The 18,928-nt window shown below is 40.6% G+C and overlaps 1 protein-coding gene across 14 annotated transcripts in view; it reads right to left on the bottom strand.

The window, feature by feature from the left end:
- The window catches only part of CSGALNACT2 (chondroitin sulfate N-acetylgalactosaminyltransferase 2), a 56,578-nt gene that overhangs the window by 10,105 nt on the left and 27,545 nt on the right, over nt 1-18,928 (bottom strand). For 8 of the 14 annotated variants that reach the window (XR_016388039.1, XR_016388040.1, XM_022553263.2 and 5 more), the window contains 3 exons: nt 17,694-17,872; nt 15,776-15,870; nt 5,200-5,281 (listed from right to left, as the gene is read on the bottom strand). Coding sequence is in view for 7 of the 14 variants with exons in the window: in XM_022553263.2 (XP_022408971.1) it covers nt 5,200-5,281; nt 15,776-15,870; nt 17,694-17,872 (356 nt within the window). In the remaining 7 variants the exon portion in view is untranslated. Of the gene's footprint in view, nt 1-5,199; nt 5,282-15,775; nt 15,871-16,448; nt 16,598-17,693; nt 17,873-18,928 lie in introns of those variants that run through there. The other 6 variants (XR_016388036.1, XR_016388038.1, XR_016388037.1 and 3 more) reach the window with 2 other exon arrangements.

Here is an 18,928-nt window from a genome sequence, read left to right as displayed (position 1 = left end):
TGGACACATAAAGTTGAGAATGGGCACACAGATGATTTAAAGCCATGGAAGTGGGTGAAATTACTAGAGTTTACAGGGAAAACAGGGCCCAGGTCTAAATGCTAAGAAATGTCAATATCTAGAGGGTAAACAGGCAGAGAAAGACAAGTCAGCAAAAGAGACTGAGAGGCGGCCCCAGAAGAAGGAGAAAATCTGGAGAAGGTGCTATCACAGTAGTGAAGTGAGGAAAGCATCCTGAGAAAGAAATGGTCAAGTGTGTGCTGCTCAATTAAGAACTTAAAGAGAATCAAGTAGACCTGGCAATGTAAATGTCACTTAGAGCCTTACTTAGAGCAAGGGAGATAGAGTTCACACTATTTTCAAATTGGTTTAAGCTGAACTAACTTTAAAGAAGCATGGAGAATACAAACTATTTTGAGTTTTTTGAAAAGCTAGAAAAGATTCTTAAAAATGGAGAAAAAATTAATTCTTTAATTAAAAGCTAGGTTTCCAAATTATGTCTTTTGTCAAATAATTCTATGTCACTTAATTTCACTCTCATAGGATGACAATAATCCTGAGATCTCTGAAAAATATTACTTTAAATAGTCACAGCTTTACCAAATGCTATGTCTGATTATATCTTGGCTTTTCTCCCTTGTAGATACGAATAAGCTCCTCAAATATTGGAGACGGTATAAAAATAAACAGAGGGCTTCCGGTTTCTGGTCCAGCATGTACAGACCTTAGAAGTCATCACTCCATCCTGACAACAAGTAAAAAGTTGAACAAACTGAAAACTCAACAACTCTTTTCAGATCCCTCAGAGAAATAAAGTCACAGGGCAAACTGTGAAGACACAGATAGGTGGGTAAGACAGAATCACAACTATTAGGGAAGAAATGGACTAGTAGAAATCTCCAGGGGAACCAGTACTGGGGTAGGAAAATCTGAACTGTAATTGATGAATTGCTAGAGGCTCAGTGGAAAAGTCTAAGAGTGGAAAATTCCAGAGAGGCCTGCACACTTTTGTGAGTTTTACCTCTAGGTCTACCAGGTTCTCACAGTGAAGACTGGAGAAAAATCCCCTAGCACTTTCAGAAGGAGGGGAAAGTAACCATTCTGAAATATGCCAGGGCATTTTGTTCTTCTTAATAAGGTCTGTGTTTAGGAAAAACTATTTTACCAGAGTCTAACCTATCTGGGGGAAGGGATATACCCAACTCCAGCCCACTCTAGCCATCCTGTCCCACCTAAGATTGGGGGCTGTGTCTGTGAAACGATTGTGAAGTTCATGGTCCAGGCTCACAAAAGATGGACTGAGACCTTATCATAGGACTACAGAATTCTTCCTCTTCTCCCACACCTTACCATCACTAAAGGCCTAGTTACTGCAGTTTCCTTTACCCAGTACATCATGTTCAGCTATGAGGAAAAAAATTAGGCAAACTAAAAATCAAAAAACAGTTTGAAGTGAGACAGGCTGGGACCCGGGACCCTTTGCTGCAGTGCTTACACCTGGGCACACCTCTCCTCGAAGCAACAAAATACAAAGAAACCGTATGGGACAAAAAATAACTGCATGAATGCGCAGTTGGGGCAAATTATGGATAGAAAGATACAAAAGATCGAAAAACCCAACTGCCACTTCTAAAGAGCCTGGAGCAAAAACTGGGTGTCAGGAGCAAAAGCAGGGAACTGCGCACGCCCCCTGCACTCAACCCCACCAAGGGGTGGGCAGACCATCTAAGCCACCCCTCTGCTCCGACCCCTGGACACACGCCTACCCCCACCCCGTGTAAGGAACAAGCTCGCCCTGCCTCAGCGAGTGAGCAAGCAAGGGAACCTGTCGTTTGTTCTCACTGCCCGGCTGCTGCAGCAGGGGCCCCAATAAAGCCTTGCATGAATTTCTTGTCTGGCCTCTAGTCAATTTCTATTGATTGGGGAAGGCTAAGAACCCTGGTCAGTATCAGAAAGAAAGAGCAAACATCAGAACCAGACTCAGATATGGCAGGGATGTTGGAACTAAAGGACTGTGAATTTAAAATGACTATAATTAATATGCTAAGTGCTCTAATGGAAAAAGCAGACAACATGCAAGAACAGGTGGTTAATGTAAGCAGAGAGATAGAGATCCTAGGAAAGAATCACAAAGAAATGCTAAAGATAAAAAGCAATGTAACAGAAATGAAGAATACCTTTGAGGGGCTCACTAGTAGACTGGACTTGGCTGAGGAAAGAATCTCTGAACTTGAGAACAGGTGAATAGAGACTTCTAAGACTGAAAAGCAAAGAGAAAGAAGACTGGGGGTGGGGGGTGGGGAGGGGAAGAAAAGAAAACACAGAACAGAATATCCAAGAACTATGGGACAACTACAAAAGGTGTAACATATGTATAATGGGAATACCAGAAGGACAGGAAAGAGGGACAAGAACAGAAGCTCCAAATGAAAGAGGCTAAACTGCAAACAAGTGCTGCTGAGAGGGCAGGGGCTCCTTTTCTCACCCAGCCCACATTCATAGGGTAGAGGCTCTCCAAGAGGGAGTAGTCCCTTCTGCTGCCACCTAATGTCCTGCTCATAAAGCAGGGGTGTCCCTCTGAGAGAAGTGTGCCACTATCTCCACCCCCAGGTCTGGAGCAGAGGCTCAGGGGAAGCAGCAGTCCATAAGAACAAATGCTCCAGAGCTTTTCCCAAAGGAACTGACTTTATTTAAAAGAGAATGTGCAGAAGTTCAGGCCTAAGGGGGCTCTTGAAAATACTGGAGATTTGGTGGTAAACAATTAAGAGGAGGCTGGTAGCCCCATTAGAACAAGCTAAAATGTAGGCCAGCCAGTTTACCAGAACGAGGCAGGCCAAGAGACAGCTAAGGCAGGGAGACATCAGGCCATGTGCACAGCCCTCCTTGGGTCCAAGCAAATCTCAAAACCTTGCCCCAAAAACTACCCTGCAAAAGGGTTCGATTTAATTGGTTCAGACTACGGAGCAATTTATGTCCCAGAGCACTGTCAAATCAGAGCAAATTAGTGCAACCTAATAGGTAGGAGTGACATCAACAGGCATGGAAAGAGACAGTCAAAGAGAGCCCCGCTAAATCCAACGTCATCCCAGGATGGCTGTGCAACATGCCCTGATGAGAGACGTGAGAAGCTTCATATTGTTGGTAGGCAGAGGGTAGGGAGACAGAATTCACTAAAATAGTAAAGCCAAGTCAATTAATAAATGAATAAGCAAAGTCAAAACAAAATACAAGCCCTGGAGGCAGGGGGAGTCAATATCTAGAATCAACACAAAATATTATCTAAAACGTCCAGTTTTCAAAAAAGTATTGAAAGAATACTGAAAAGTGTGACCCATATACCAAAAGAAAAGCAGGCAACAGAAACTGCCTGTGAGAGTGCCCAGATGTCAGTTTTAGCAGATTTCAAAACAACCATTATAAATATGTTCGAAGAATTAAAAGAAATCATGCTTAAAGAAGTAACAAAGTAAGATGACAACGTCTCATCAAGAAGAGAGTATTAATAAAGAGATAGAAATGAGATTCTAGAGTTAAAAAGCACAATAACTCAAATGAAAAATTCACTAGAGCAGCTCAACAGTAGATCTGAACTAACAAAAGAAGAATCAGTGAACCTGAAGATAGATCAATTGAGATTATGCAATACAAAGAGGAAAAGAATGAAGAAAAATGAACAGTCTCAGAGAAATGTGGGACACCATTAACTGCTCCAACATGTATCTAATAGAAATACAAGGAAAAAACAATGAGAAAGGAGCAGTGAGAAATAACAGAGGTCAGAAGGCAGTGATGTATCCTTACTATTTTATTAAGCAAGAAATCAGGGAAAAAGGCATTGGTTTCATGTAATAGTCTTTTTTATTACTATTTGCTGATTTTCCATCATTTGTTACAGAGATAAAAAGACAAGGTGGAGGACTTCCCTGCTGGCACAGTGGTTAAGAATCCGCTGCCGGGCTTCCCTGGTGGCGCAGTGGTTGGGAGTCCGCCTGCCGATGCAGGGGACGCGGGTTCGTGCCCCGGTCCGGGGGGATCCCACGTGCCGCGGAGCGGCTGGGCCCGTGGGCCATGGCCGCTGGGCCTGCGCGTCCGGAGCCTGTGCTCCGCAACGGGAGAGGCCGCAGCAGTGAGAGGCCCGCGTACCACAAAAAAAAAAAAAAAAAAAAAGAATCCGCTGCCAATGCAGGGGACATGGGTTCGAGCCCTGATCAAGATCCCACATGCCGTGGAGCAACTAAGCCCGTGTGCCACAACTACTGAGCCCGTGTGCTGCAACTACTGAAGCCTGCGCATCTAGAGCCCGTGCTCTGCAACAAGAGAATCCACCACAATGAGAAGCCTGTGCACCGCAACGAAGAGCAGCCCCTCCTCGCTGCAACTAGAGAAAGCCCACGCACAGCAACGAGGACCCAACATGGCCAAAAAAAAAAAAAAAAAAAGACAAGGTGTAGGAATTTCCAAAACAAATGGCTGATTATAAAAATGAAGGTAAGATGGACATAAAAAATACACAAAATATATTCTATTAAAAAATATATATACCATGTATTCTAACACGCTGTGGAAAGGTAGCCCCTGAATGAATCAGGAGACATGGAATGAATGAATCAGGTTTCAGCCTGCTTCCTTAAACTAAGCTCTGATACTTTAATTTTTGCTGGGTGAGACTAAAGGTACAGTGGGGCAGGTAGCTTAGATGAGATCCTTCATGGTTAGCTTTGGTTTAGGAGAGTGGATAACTAAGCCAGTGATTCCAAGTTCCCCACTCCAACTTCAACGAGAGCTAGAAAGAGTAGGCGTTTTCCCATTTGTTTTAAATACTGGGATTTTGCATTATGTTCAAGAAATCCGTGGTTTCCTCTCCAAGTAAAAAATATGAAAGCCCTTGGACTAGATAACCCAACATTATTTCTAGCTGTAACAGTTCATGAGCACACCACCAAAGCCAGGTACAGATCTTTTGTAAGAGTACTCGAAACAACTGCAAATATGGGTATTTTATTTTATCATTATGACCTCATTTTTCTATTCAAAGACACTAATTATAAGCTCACTTTGCCTTTCATATTTCCAGACTCTTCAGCTAATCTCAGACATTCAAAATTTAATAGGAAAACATTTACATCTGAGACCTTTTAGAAAAATGCCATATTACAGTATATACCTAAAGTCCTATCCTTAAATGTAAGGTATACTTACCAATGGTCAGGAAATCTGATCGATACTGACAAGTCATTCCAAAGCCAAAATCTCGCCAAAAGCCAGAATCCTTTTTGTGAACCTTAAGTTTAAAAAACAAAATTCAATTTAATCCCTCAAAAACTAGAAGTAGTTTCAATCAACAATGAAACAAATTAAAATATTTTCCAAATAATACTTTTTCCTGGCATTTATGTGACTGATAATGGATCAGATGCCTTTATATTACTAAATCCTTACAAAACCAACAAAAATACAGTAATCCCCATGAGCATAGGATTCTTGCTACTCCTTTTTTGTTGTTTTGTTTTGTTTTATGAATTTTGTTTTATTTTACTTTTTTTATACAGCAGGTTCTTATTAGTTATCTATTTTATACAAATTAGTATGTGTATGTCAATCCTAATCTCCCAATTTATCCCACCACCACCGCCCCACCCCCTACCCTGCTGTCCCCACTTGGTGCCCATACTTTTGTTCTCTACTTTCAATCTAATTTGTTCAAGCCTTGTACAAGGTGCAAGCTGAGGTTACTAACAATCAAAGAATTTGATGCCTGACCTCAGGGGGCTTACATTCTGTTTAAGGAGGACACCAGTTGCACAAGCACATACCATAATACACTGATCACTTCTACACAGTAGACCTTATTTGGTGCCTGGCCAGCATCCATTCCCCTACCGCTTTCCTAACTGTGTACAGTTTTGCTCTGGTAATTACCTGGCCCCATGCAGCCCGTGAGTTTCAGGGACGCTCCTTCCACTGGCAGCGTCAGACTGGGCCGTGAGCACGCTACACCAGTGAGATGGTCTCACCCTACTCACTTAGGAACTGATTAGGCATTAGACAAAGTTCAGGTCAACATGCTAAAACAGGAGGGCTATTGGGAACTTTGGAAAACACAGCCCCCTCATTCTTCTGAGAGCTACTAGAAAAGACACTCGCTCTCTTTGGATGGTGTAGGGCAGGAGTAAGCAACTACCACCTGGCTTTGCAAATAACTGTATTGGAACAAAGCCACACTCATTTGTTTACAAATTGTCTATGGGTATTTTTGTGGTACAATGGCAGAGTTATTAAATAGTTGGAACAGGGACTGTATGGTCTGCAAAACCTAAAATATTTTCTATGTGGCTCTTTACAGAATAAGTGTGTCAACCCCTGGTGTAGGGTATAGATGAGAAGTTTGGAACTGCTGCAGTCCTTTCCCACCATGAGGGAAACCAGTTTTAAAATGGAGCAGTCACCACTGAAGTCCAAGCAGAGAAAGAAAAAGAAAATCAGAGCTTTGATGACACTGCGCCTGCAGAATGAAGTAAAAGTTGAAGCTTGATAAACCTCCTTTTAAAATTCATACATTCAACAAGTGTTTAATCTGTTGGACTTGGTTTTGGGAGCTGGGACCCAGCAGGGAACAGAGGTGACAAAATCCCTGCTACCACAGAGCCTCCATTTTGATGGGAAAATAACCAGTAAATAAATATAGGTCTCAGGTGGTGACACATGCTGGAAAGAAAGATGCCGTAGGCTAAAAAGAGAGCAAGATAGAAAGCCTATTTTAGATATAATGCCCACAAAAAGCCTCTATGAGGAGGTAACGTTTGAGCAGGGACCCTACTGAAATCAGGGAGTGGGCTATGCAAATATGTGGAGATCATTCCAGAAGCACATACAATGGCTCTGAGGGAGGAGCTCACTTGGAGTGTTTGAGAAACAGCAAAGAAACAACTGTGGCAATAGCTCAGAAAACAAGGGCAAGAAGAATGAGGCCCCAGGTCAAGAAACAGCTATTACATTTTCCAAACATAAGTGGTATTACAGTATTTTGGTAGGCTTATGGCAATGATCTAGAAGAGGCAAAATGTTAGGATAGGAGAGAGTGAAGAATGGCTGAGGGGCACCCTTGTTTAGGCATGAGGGATGAGCTCCATGTAGTTCACTACAAAAGGACGAGCTGGCCTTAGGAAGGAATGTGGCAGTTCCTCCGCTGAGACTGGAGAGAGGCTGAGAATGTGATACAGAGCCAGTGAGGCCGATGGATCTCATGACAGGAGAATAAGGAAGTGAACATCCGACTGCTTCTCTTTTCTAAATGAAACAGATACGTGGAGAGTGAGGAGTGGTGAGGGCTGCTGGGAGGCGTGAGAAGGATAGTGTGGCAGGCTTGGAGGACAAAGAGTGGGTGGACTAGGGTAGGCACAGGATTTCAGGGCAGTCTGGGACTCCTGAGGCCTGTGGTCACGTTTAAAGCTATGCTGTGTAGTGGGACTGTGTGTCTCTCACTCTCCACATTCTGCTGCTCTGGGGCCGGGTTGACAGAGTTGTCCTTAACCAGGTTAGGGTTCTAAGAGAAAACACTGGAAGGAGTGAGGGATGAAGGAGGTGAGTGCATGGCAAAAAAGAGGCTGTGGATAACAGCTGACCATGGAGTCTGAGTTGGGTAAGGAGGGAAATGAGGATATGGATGTGAGGAGGGTGACAGAGAGGAGAGAGACAGGCACCTCACCCAAGCTGCAGCATTCTGAGACAGCTTCCTCCAAGAAATGAAGTTAGAGCTGGGATCTGAGAGATAAGTAGGAGTTAGTTAAGTGAAAGATGTGCTGGGAGAAAGTTCCAGGCAAAGGAACAGTTTACTCAAAGGCCTGTGATGGAAGAGAGCACTGTGCGTGAAAGATGGTGGGACTAAACACTGGGGTCAGGAGTAGAGGTGCCCATAAATGTGGAGCAGGGCTCAGGAAACTTTTATAGAGAACTGGACAGTAAATATTTTAGGCTCTGCAGAACATAGAATCTCCGTCTCAACTACTCAACTCTGTCACTGTAGTGTGAAAGCAGTCATTAACAATTAAATAATCAAATGAACACGTTGTGTTCCAAAAAACTTTAAGGCCACTGAAATTTGAATTTCATATAATTTTCATGTGCCATGAAATATTATCCTTTTAAAAATACTTTTCAACCATTCTTAACTCATGGGCCATTCAAAACTAGGCAGCAGGCCAGATCTGGCCTGCAGGCTACAGACTGCTGACCCCTGGCCTAGAGGGATCAGCAGGGCCACATCAGAGAGAACTACGTGTGCCTGGTCACATGGTTTGGGCTTTATCCTAATGGTAATGGGGGTTCTCTGAAGAGTAGGAGCAAAAGGAGTAATGTGATCAGATGATGTTTTTGGAAGATCATTCTGGATGATAAGGGAGAAGAGATAAGGAGAGAGAAGAGGTAAGAAGGCAAGAATGGAGGCAGTGAGGCTGGTTAAGAGGCAACAGTTATAATCTGGGGATAAGAGGCTGGTGGTATAGACTGTCATGGTATGTCCAGAAAGAAAAAAAATTTGATGGATGTAGAAAAGATTTAGGACACAGAATTGACAGAAGTCAGCAAGTGACTCAATGGGCAGGAGCAGGGGATGAGACAGAAGGATCATCCAAGGATGACAGCAGACTGTGGTCCTGACAATGGGTATGTGACAGTACCTCCCCCACAAGAGCAGGAGCACGGGGCTGGGGGCGGGGGAGGACCAGCCCAGAGATGGATGATGTGGAGCTAGGTTCTGCACACGATGAATTTCAGTGATCTGTAGGGCAACCACAGACTGGAAATTCTTGCAGATAGCAGGAATATAGGAACATACAGGTCTGTAGAGGAGGCAGCTTTTGAGAAGAGTGGGACAGTCTGAAAAAGCTGCTGTGCAGAATGGGAGAACCACTCTGGAAAACAGAATGAACCAGGCAGTACTGAGGACTTGGCTCAAGTAGGAGCTAATAAATGAAATACAAATTTTTCTTTAACATTTGGTGGGGGGGCGGAAGGCTTCTTCCTGAGGGCAGGACTTTTTGTTAATTTTGCTAGCTATTAATTTTGCTCACTGCTATATCCCTAGTACCTAGAACAATGCAAGGCACAGGATAGGCTTTCAATAAATACTTGTTAAATGAATAAATAAATTTATAAAGGCATAAGTTTTGTGGCAAAACCAAGAGTGGGCTCTAATATTCTTATCTCCTTTGTCAAAAATATATAATATATATAATCCTGGTGCAAAGTATTAAAACATCCACTCTGACATTTCTACCCCAGGCCAATTCTGATTTTATAAATATTATGACTTAATTTATAACTTTAGTTTCTTTAAAAATTCTTCAAATATTATCAGACTTGGGGAAAAGAGTCATTGGTTTTGTTTGATTTTTAAATCAGCACATTTTCACTGAGGAAAAGTAGAAGGAAACTCATATTGTCTACAATCCCTGATTGTTAATATTTTACTGCATTTTACTCTTTCTCCTAAGCATGTGGGAGATGCAGCTATCCACACATAACCTACATCTCCAGCCCTCAGATGCTCACAGACGGCAGGTCCACGAATCCCCCTGGCAACTTGGCATTTTCCCTTGGACGTCTGATAACCAACACACACCTACCATGCTCAAATTGAAGTCCTGATCTCTCCTCTTGCCACTCCTGTCTTTCCCTCACTCCCCACATCTAATCTACCAGCAAGCTCTGTCAGTTCTGTCTCTAAATCATAGCCAAACCTTTCTCCACAATCACCATCCTCACCCAAGCCACAGCACCGCCCCTGGTCTACTGCAAAAGCCTAACTGGCTACTTGCAGCTAGAGCCACACACAATCCATTCTCCAAAGAACCAAAACTCCCAAGGCTTTCTATCACACTTACATAAAATTCAAACCCCTTACAGGGGTATAGCAAGCTCTACATGACCTGGCCCAGCTCTGTGCCCGCTCGCCCCCTGTGCTCCAGCCACCTTGGGAAATCTACTAGCTGTCTTTCTGCCTGGCACTGCCTTCCCCAGTCACTGTATAGCAGGTTCCTTCCTTTCATTCGGAAGCCCCTCCAACAGCCCCATCTCAGAGAGGCCTTTCTGACCCAACGCAACACAGATACCACCTAATCACTCTTCACAACGCAGCCTGTTTTAATGATCTGCATGGTATTTGTTAATTGATTTTATTTTCTGTCTTTTCCTACCAGACTAAAGATTCTTGTGAACAACAATCACGTCTGTATGGTTCTACGTGCTGGGGTTACAGCGGTGAATAATGGCTGGCATAGAATGGACGTTCACTATTTGATGAATTAATATAACAGAGTGGAGACTATGGAGCCACACTGCCTGGGCTCCTGGCCCCATCCTGGCCAGCTGTGCATTAGGGGAGGGGCACTCATCCATGCACAGCTGTCTCCTCATCTGTAAAACAGGGGTAATAATAGCACCCTCCTCAAAGGTTGTTACAGGATTAAATGAGTTAACGTGTATAAAAAACAGCACAGTACCTTGCACAAACAAAAGGGTACATAAAAACACTAGCTATTATAGCATTAAAATATCTAAAATATATATACACCATTTACCATTTTTTAACTTCACATTTACCTCTACATTTACACTGTTGTATTTATTTCCATTTCATGAACACTTTCCTCTTGACACACAACATTCACCACAGTGTACACTATAATTCAATTTATCATTTTATTATTAGAGTTTTGCTTGCTTTCAACCTTGTCAATATTATGCATATTGCTACTCTACACCTCTGATTATTTCCTCAGGAGAGACTCCTGGGAGCGGAAATTATTGGATCAGAGGGATGAACCTGTTTGAAAACTCCTGACCCAGAAAGCTCACCTGCATTCCCACACCACTGGCAGGGATGGAGACGCCCCTACCCCGCCAACCTCACTCACATGGCTGTTTTTCAAAACAGCGATTTCACAGCAGAAGAAAAGTATCGCACTGCTGTTTTAATGCATTCTTAGTAAGAATGACTATTTAAATATGTTTACTGTGAATTATTATCAAATGCCTTTTAACTATTTTTTTCCTATTTGGTGTATTTCCTATTTACTTCTAATACAACTTTAAACATTATGGAGAGCAAACTTTTGTCTTATGCTTTTTAAGTGAGAATAATGAAGCTTAGAAAGGTTAGATAAATCGCAATGGTTACAAACTGGTGAAACCACAACTTGAAATGGAAGTACTTAAACTTATTTTTCTATACAACATCTTAGAACGAGTCCACTTTCAAATCATTCTTCGCCCACATCCTCCCAAACCAGACAAGAAAATTCGCTCTTCACCCTCATAGGTTGAGTCCATTTTGCACTTCTTCTGGTTTGTTTTTCCAAGTAAAATTTTTTATAAATAAACTTTTTATTTTGAAATAATTTCAGATTTACAGAAAAGTTACCACATAGTAAAGAGTTCCCATATACTTCTCTTGTAGCTTTAGCTTCCCCTAAATGTTCTTATCTTACACCGTTGTGGTACATTTGTCCAAACTAAGAAACCAACAATGGTACATTACTATTAACTAACTGCAGACTTTATTTGGATACCACCAGTTTTTCCTTTAATGTCCTTTTTTCTGTTCTAGGATCCAGTCCAGGCGACCACAATGCATTTGGTGTTATGTCTCCTTAGTCTCCTGAGAAACTGTGACATTTTCTCAGTCTTGTTTTTGATGATCTTGACAGTTTTGAGGAGTAATGGTCAGGTATTTTATAGGATGTCCCTCAATTTGGGTTTGTCTGAAGTTTTTCTCATAATTAGGCTGGGGTTATAGGTTTTTGGAAGAAAGACCACAGGGGTGAAGTGCCTTTCTTGTTACATCATATGAGGGGGTACATGACAACACTAGTAATGTTAACCTTCATTACTTGGTTTAAGGTGGTGTCTGCCAGGTTTCTCTGTTGAAACCTACTAGTTTTTCTTTTTTCATACTTGTTTCTTTAGAAGTGAGTCACCTAGCTCCACCTTCTGGAAAAGGGAGTATCTACAAGTTATTTAGAATTTGGTAGGGAAGATCTGTCTCTTTTCCCCCTAATCTAATCAACCTATCAATCTACCCAGTTCATTCATTATTATTACTTACTCACTCACAAATTTATTTATATCAGTATGGACTCATGGATATTTATTTTATTCTGGTGTTATAATCCAGTACTAGGTTATTTATTTTGTTGCTCAAATTGTTCCAGCTTTGCCACTGGGAGCCCTTTCAGGCTCTTGTGTCCCTCTGACATACCCTCATCCTTTTGTTGTTTGAATATCTCCTTACTTTCTAGAGCTACAAGATGCTCCAGGCTCCTCTATTTCCTGTCCCAGCACTAAGATCTGGGAGCTGGGTATGCCTTTTACTCTAAAGATGTCACTGCTTCTGGGTCTCTTGGGACAGAGTTAGGTCATACATGTATATATACCATGTATATACCCTTTGACTTTTTAATCCTAAATTGCTATTAACTTCTTTTTTATTATGTGTTTCATCAACAACTATTTAAAGAAACTAAAGTTTTACTAGGTTCTTGCTGTTGTTGACCACTTTTTAAAAATAATTTATTTTATTTTAAATAAAAATTTTTTTGGTTGCGTTTAAATAAAATTTTTTGGCTGCACTGGGTCTTTGTGGCTGCTCAGAGGCTTTTCTCTAGTTGTGGCAAGCAGGGGCTACCCTTCGTTGTGGTGCGCAGGCTTCTCCATTGCGGTGGCTTCTCTTGTTGGGGAGCACGGGCTCTAGGTGCATGGGCTTCAGTAGTTGTGGCACTCAGGCTCAGTAGTTGTGGCTCATGGGCTCTAGAGCACAGGCTCAGTAGTTGTGGTGCACGGGCTTGGCTCTGCGGCATGTGGGATCTTCCTGGACCAGGGCTCGAACCTGTGTCCTCTACATTGGCAGGTGGATTCTTAACCACTGCGCCAGAAGGGAAGCCCCTGACCACTGTTTTATTCTCAGGTCTTCCTCTTTCAATGTGCTCATTCTCATTCTGCTGAATTAGAAAAGGTCTGTGAGAAATAAACTCTGAGTTCTTCAGTGTTCAAAAATGTCTATTTTGCCCTCAAATAAGTCAAATATGGATTCTATAATCGAAGTTATTTTTCTTCAGAATTTTCAAATCATTTTATTATCTTCTAATACCAATATTATCATGAAGGCCGTGAGTGCCAACCTATTATTCCTTTGTAGACAAGCTAGGTTTTGCTATTTTTGGCGTCTCTGGAAACTATTAGGATTGTCCCTTGACTTCTGTTCTCAAATGCCAGAAGACTTATCTTTTCTTAGTTCTTTGAAGTTTTCTTCTATTTCCTACCCTATTCTCTTTTCTTTCTCTTCTGGAACTCCTATTAAACAATCTGGGAGCTTCTGAATTGATTTCCCACATCTCAATTTTTCTCTCACATTGTCTCTTGGCCTGTCTGCCAGTTTATAAACTATTTCAACTGTGACCATCTGCTATTCAGCCCATTTACTGAGTTTTATATTTTCACAATTTCCAAGTTCTAACTCTATTTTTAGCAACAAATAGTTTTACAAAATCAACATTTTCTCTAATTTCCTTAAACATATATTTAAAGTTGTTTTCTACCTGTATTCATATTCTCATGTTAATTTTTCTATTTATTAAACTTTGGTGCCTCTTTCATTGTGTTAGCTTCCCTCAAATGTTTGGCTAGCTGTGGTTAGCTGCTACTCATTTTTGTTTCAAAAATCATTGTTCAAACACCCCTGGTTCTTAGCTATGATTACAGGGGTCTATCTCCAGCAATAGTGAAGGAGGGGCTAAACGTGGTCTTGGGCAAAATGTGCCAACCACAGCTCACCTCTGGAGTCTGGGGCTCCCTATCCACCCTACAACTCAGTATTCCTAGGACCCTACCCTGCCTTTCTAGCTCCAGGGACCACACACACTGCCTCAGCCTGTAGGTCAGTGCCTGTGATGCCTGCTGTTCAGCACAACTTCCAGAGAAGCACAGATACTCTACCATTCCCTGTCTTCTATGAGCTCAGAGGATGCAAGGCAGCCCCATCTTCAGTGTTGTCCTGAATATGTTCCAGACTGTTCTCTCCTCCATTAATCAACCCTATGACAACTATTGTCATCTTACAGAAATTTCTCAAAATTTAGATCTCCTAATGGCACTTCTCTCATTCTCCAATACGAATATGCCTTTTTATTTTTAATAATTCACTTCTACAAAGGATTTAGGGTGTCAGATAGGGCAGATGTAGATGCTCAGTTTGCCACTTTGACCCCATTTGTATCTATATTCCTAAGTAACTTTACTGGCCTACAGATAAGGTAGAAGTGTGTGTGTGTGTGTGTGTGTGTGTGTGTGTGTATGTTTATGTATACATGCTTTGCCAGGGGTTGATATGAAGATAATGCTGGCCTCTTAAAATATATTAAGTAGATCATATGGCATTAATATTATCTGTTCTTTGAAACTTTGGAAAAACTCACCAGTGGAACATATCTACGTAACTGCAGGTTAAATGTTTGATAACTGTTCTAATATTTTAAATTGCTCTTCATCTCTTCAGAGCTTCCATCTCTTTTATTTATAAAATACTAACATGAGCTTTTATAAAATATTAACATGAGGGACTTCCCTGGTGGCCCAGTGGTTAAGACTCCATGCTTCCAATGGAGGGGGTGTGGGTTTGATCCCTGGTCAGGGAACTAAGATCCCGCATGCTGTGCGGTGCAGCCAAAAATAAAATAAAAGTACAAAAAAAAAAAATTTACATGAATTTAGTTCATGCTAATATTTTATAAACTCTCAAATCTTTTATTTAGAATTTTTAAAACTTACTATATGAAACAGATTTCTCTTAATGTTTTCTTATTCTAATTTTGTACGTTGTTGTTTTCTATTTTACCCTGAATCTGCCCACTTTATGATTACATTTTTTCTGCACATAAAGAATAAGCTCCTATATTTGTCAATCTATTATTTTTGGTTCATTTATTTCCACCTTTATCTTTATGTCTTTCCTGGAGTTACTTTTCACTTTTTAAACATGTTAAATTGTCTTCTTAGTTCATTTGTTTCCTTTTTGTTCTTAATGTTAACAATAAAAGATTAGGCTAAATGCAATATAGTATCCTGGACTGGATCCTGAAACAGAAAGAGGAGGTGTAGTAGAAAAACTGGTGAAATCCTAATAAAATCTATAGTGTAGTTAGCAGTAACTTACCAATGTTAATTTCTTAATTTTGACAAATGAACCATGGCTATGTAAGATGTAAACAATAGGGGAAACTGGGTGAAGTACAGGAACTCTCTATACTATCTTTCCAACTTTTCTGTAAATCTAAATTATTCCACGTTTATTTAAATATTTTTCAAAACTTTTGTAACTTTGTCAATAACTGTAAGTTCTGATATATGGCATTCCCATTCTAAGACTTTCTAAGTAATTTCCCATAGTATATTATTCCTTCTTATTTATTTAGTAGTTTTAATTTCTAGTTAGTAAGGTTTCTAAAATTAAAATTTATTTTTAGTATTACTAAAAATAAGTTGGTAGAAATGACCGTACAATTTTCACAATCTAGAACCTGAATTTTTCTCTGTAGCCTAAATTTTTCTGCCCACCCCCCAACCCCCAGCCAGAATCACACTTTATGGAGGGGGTACACTATGAAAGTGTGTTCATAGTAACTACAGTTTTTAATTGAAACTATGTTTTCTGTTTGTGAAACAAACATAAAGGAACCAGGCAAGGATCTCTGAGACTTTTCATAACCGATAGTAAGAGTCTTACCAGCTGCTGTTCCACAGGCGGGGGCACATCCAAATTGGCATAAACAATGGCAGGGTTGTAAAGACTAAACACCACAGGGTAAAACACCTTCTTACCTATAAATTAAATATGTTTACATCACAAAAAGAAGTAATAAAATAAAGCATTGATCTTTATTGCAGTAAAGTCTTTACTACGACTTCGTTAAAGTGTTTCTTTGTTACACATGATGATCTTATTTTATTGATATTGTATTTTATCAATGTTCAGGTTACTGAAACCTCATGTTGATGAACATGATGATGATTTTATAACATATCAGTAAGTTTGGCTATGAAACTATAACCTTGCAAAAGAACAGAGAAAAAAAGACTAAAGGGTGCTTTATTCCCTTTTGACATGTTTATTCCCGTTGACTCTGGGGCGATGCACAAAAGCATTCTCTCACCTGTTCTGAGGTGAACCATTTATTAATCATTATGTCATCGAATTAGCAGTAACAGATGTAGGTTAACCTCTGACAATCACCAAGAAACTTAGAAACTTCTGTTAAACTCACCCTTCAAAATGAATCATAAAAACAGTGAATCCAAAGGATATTGTATAATGGATACATAAATAATAATTAGAATATAGAATTGCAGACAGATCTAAACAAGATTTGGAAAACTTGGGAAGATTGAGTTAAAAATACATGATGTGGGGTTCCCTGGTGGCGCAGTGGTTGAGAGTCCGCCTGCCGATGCAGGGGACACGGGTTCATGTCCCGGTCCGGGAAGATCCCACATGCCGCGGAGCGGCTGGGCCCGTGAGCCATGGCCGCTGAGCCTGCGCGTCCGGAACCTGTGCTCCGCAACGGGAGAGGCCACAACAGTGAGAGCCCCGCATACCGAAAAAAAAAAAAAACCCACAAAAAATACATGATGTAATAGCCCCCTCAAAAGGCCTTGTCATTAGCATTCAGATTGTTAGCACTGAAGGGACCCTTTAAGGCTAACTAACTAGCCCATCTTCTCTCAATAGAGATCCCCTTGCTTAGACTGGCCTCAATCAGACGTGATAATATGTAGCACTCAGAAATTGTCAAGGACCCTGTAAGTAATGTGGCAGCCTTTTTATTACAAGATCCCCAGCAGATGTTCATCTCATCTTCATTAAAACCCACTTAGGGAAGGGGAGCTCAATTTCCCAGAGGCAAATCTATTTCTTTTACATTAAGGAAATAATGTAAAATATATATAAAATATATTTTTTTGCCTGGTAAAAAAAAGGTCAATCTAACCCTCATTTACCCACTTGACTCTCAGAGAGTTCCTGACAACCATCCCTAACCAAACTGATTAATAAGAAGATAATAATTTGTACGATATGAGTAGTTCTATATAAAAAAACATTTACTATGAGATTTTTTTAATATAGAAAACTTCCTTTTCACATTTAAAATAATATTTGATATATAAAAATGTCATTTGCTCTTAACATTTTCAAAAAATATGTACAACATAAAACAAAGTATAGTAATCATCCCAAAATGCACAGTCCGAAGACCAAGCACCATCTGTATCTAGACCTCTGCGTGAGTGCATGCCTGCATTTGTGTTGGCACCACCTGCCTGAGGTAGAGTGCTTCTGAATCTCACACATCACGTTATCACTTTGCTCTTTTTTGATGGGTGCTACTTCCTCCTTGTCAATTTCAAGATTTATTTCTTTGCATTTGTTTATTTGAATCCAAATGTATACAATGGAATCTGGCCATAATAGAACAAGGGGTATGAACTTCTTCAGAGGGGCAAATTTTCACTTTTCTACTTAATATTCCAGCTAAATTACACCAAATATAACCTTTAAAAAACATAATTAACTTGATTCAAAATATGGGATGCACTGACATTGTTCTAAATTCTACACTCAACCCACCTACTAACATTTTACTCACCTGGCTCAGCATTTAACCGGCAGCTGTTAAGGAATTCGGCTGAGAAATATATATCAACATCGCAGAAAAACATCAAAACCTCTCCCTTGTCCCAAGCTCGGGCACCCACATTTAGTCCTCGTCCACGATTAAATTCTTCATTCAATGAGACCAAGGTGTAATTGTGAAAATTAGACTCACTATGAGGAAAGCACATACAACAAATGGTAAGCCCCACTTAAAGCTGACTCTCTTAACGCAACTTACAAAATATATTTTACCTTCAGGTATTTATTATGTTGGGTCTACATTCATATAAGGAAAGACAATGATCAGTTTCATGTGTATGATCATCATCAGGGACAGTCAACTAAATGCCCACATTTGAGGCAACATGCTAGTGATGTGAAGTTAATAAGTGTTGAGGGGCCACTACTCTTCAGGATCTTAAAAACCTATTAGGGAGGTAAGAAATATACACATGGAAAAACAGCATAATATTTGGTAATAAATAATGCAATCCACATGAATGATACATACAAAGAGTGCTCTTCTCTCTAGTTCTTCAGATCTTTGCTCAAATGTCCCCTTATCAGAGGGATCCCCTCATGCTACATGTGAAGTAGCCCTGACCTCCCTTTTCTTTAATCTCTATTCCCTTGCCCAGCTTTGTTTTCCTCAGTACCACCAGACATGTTTGTTTGAGTGTCTCCCACTACAATGTAAGCTCCATGAGAGCAGGGATTTTGTTTTGTTCATTACTATGGACACAACGCCCCTCAAAGGGTAGGAGTTCAATAAATATTTTCTGAATGAATGAATGAACAGCAGTTCTGAGGAAAAAAGATTGCTTTTGTCTGAAGTAGTTAGAGAAGACGTTAGAAACAGAATTTAAGTTATGCCTTAGTTAAAATCCTGAATTCAGTGGTGAGTGTAAAGGTCATTCCAATTAATTATTCTCAAAGGCAAGGAGGTAAAGTAGAAAGTTTTCTAAAGAACAGGAATCAGACAAGTCAAACTGGAACACAGGGATTCTAAAATGGAACAATGAGAGAAGACCAGAAAAGGGTCAGACTAAGGAGTACCTTCCATGAGAAGTTGAAGAACTTGGTCAGTGTTCTAAAGTCAAGGAGGAGTCAGGGTCTTTCCACCAGGGCAGTGGTTTATCACAGCCAAGTCCATGCACCCACAGCATCAGAATTCCCCGGGAACAGGTCAGAAATACATATTCTCAGGCCCCACCCCAGGCCCCTGAA

This window comes from Delphinapterus leucas, chromosome 16, assembly GCF_059928025.1.
Source record: "Delphinapterus leucas isolate spDelLeu-1000000601 "Yukka" chromosome 16, BTC_Dleu_Yukka2, whole genome shotgun sequence".
In the NCBI taxonomy this organism is placed as follows: domain Eukaryota; kingdom Metazoa; phylum Chordata; class Mammalia; order Artiodactyla; family Monodontidae; genus Delphinapterus; species Delphinapterus leucas.
Note: the sequence above shows the minus strand (reverse complement) of the source record. Positions and strands in the feature narration are given on the sequence as shown.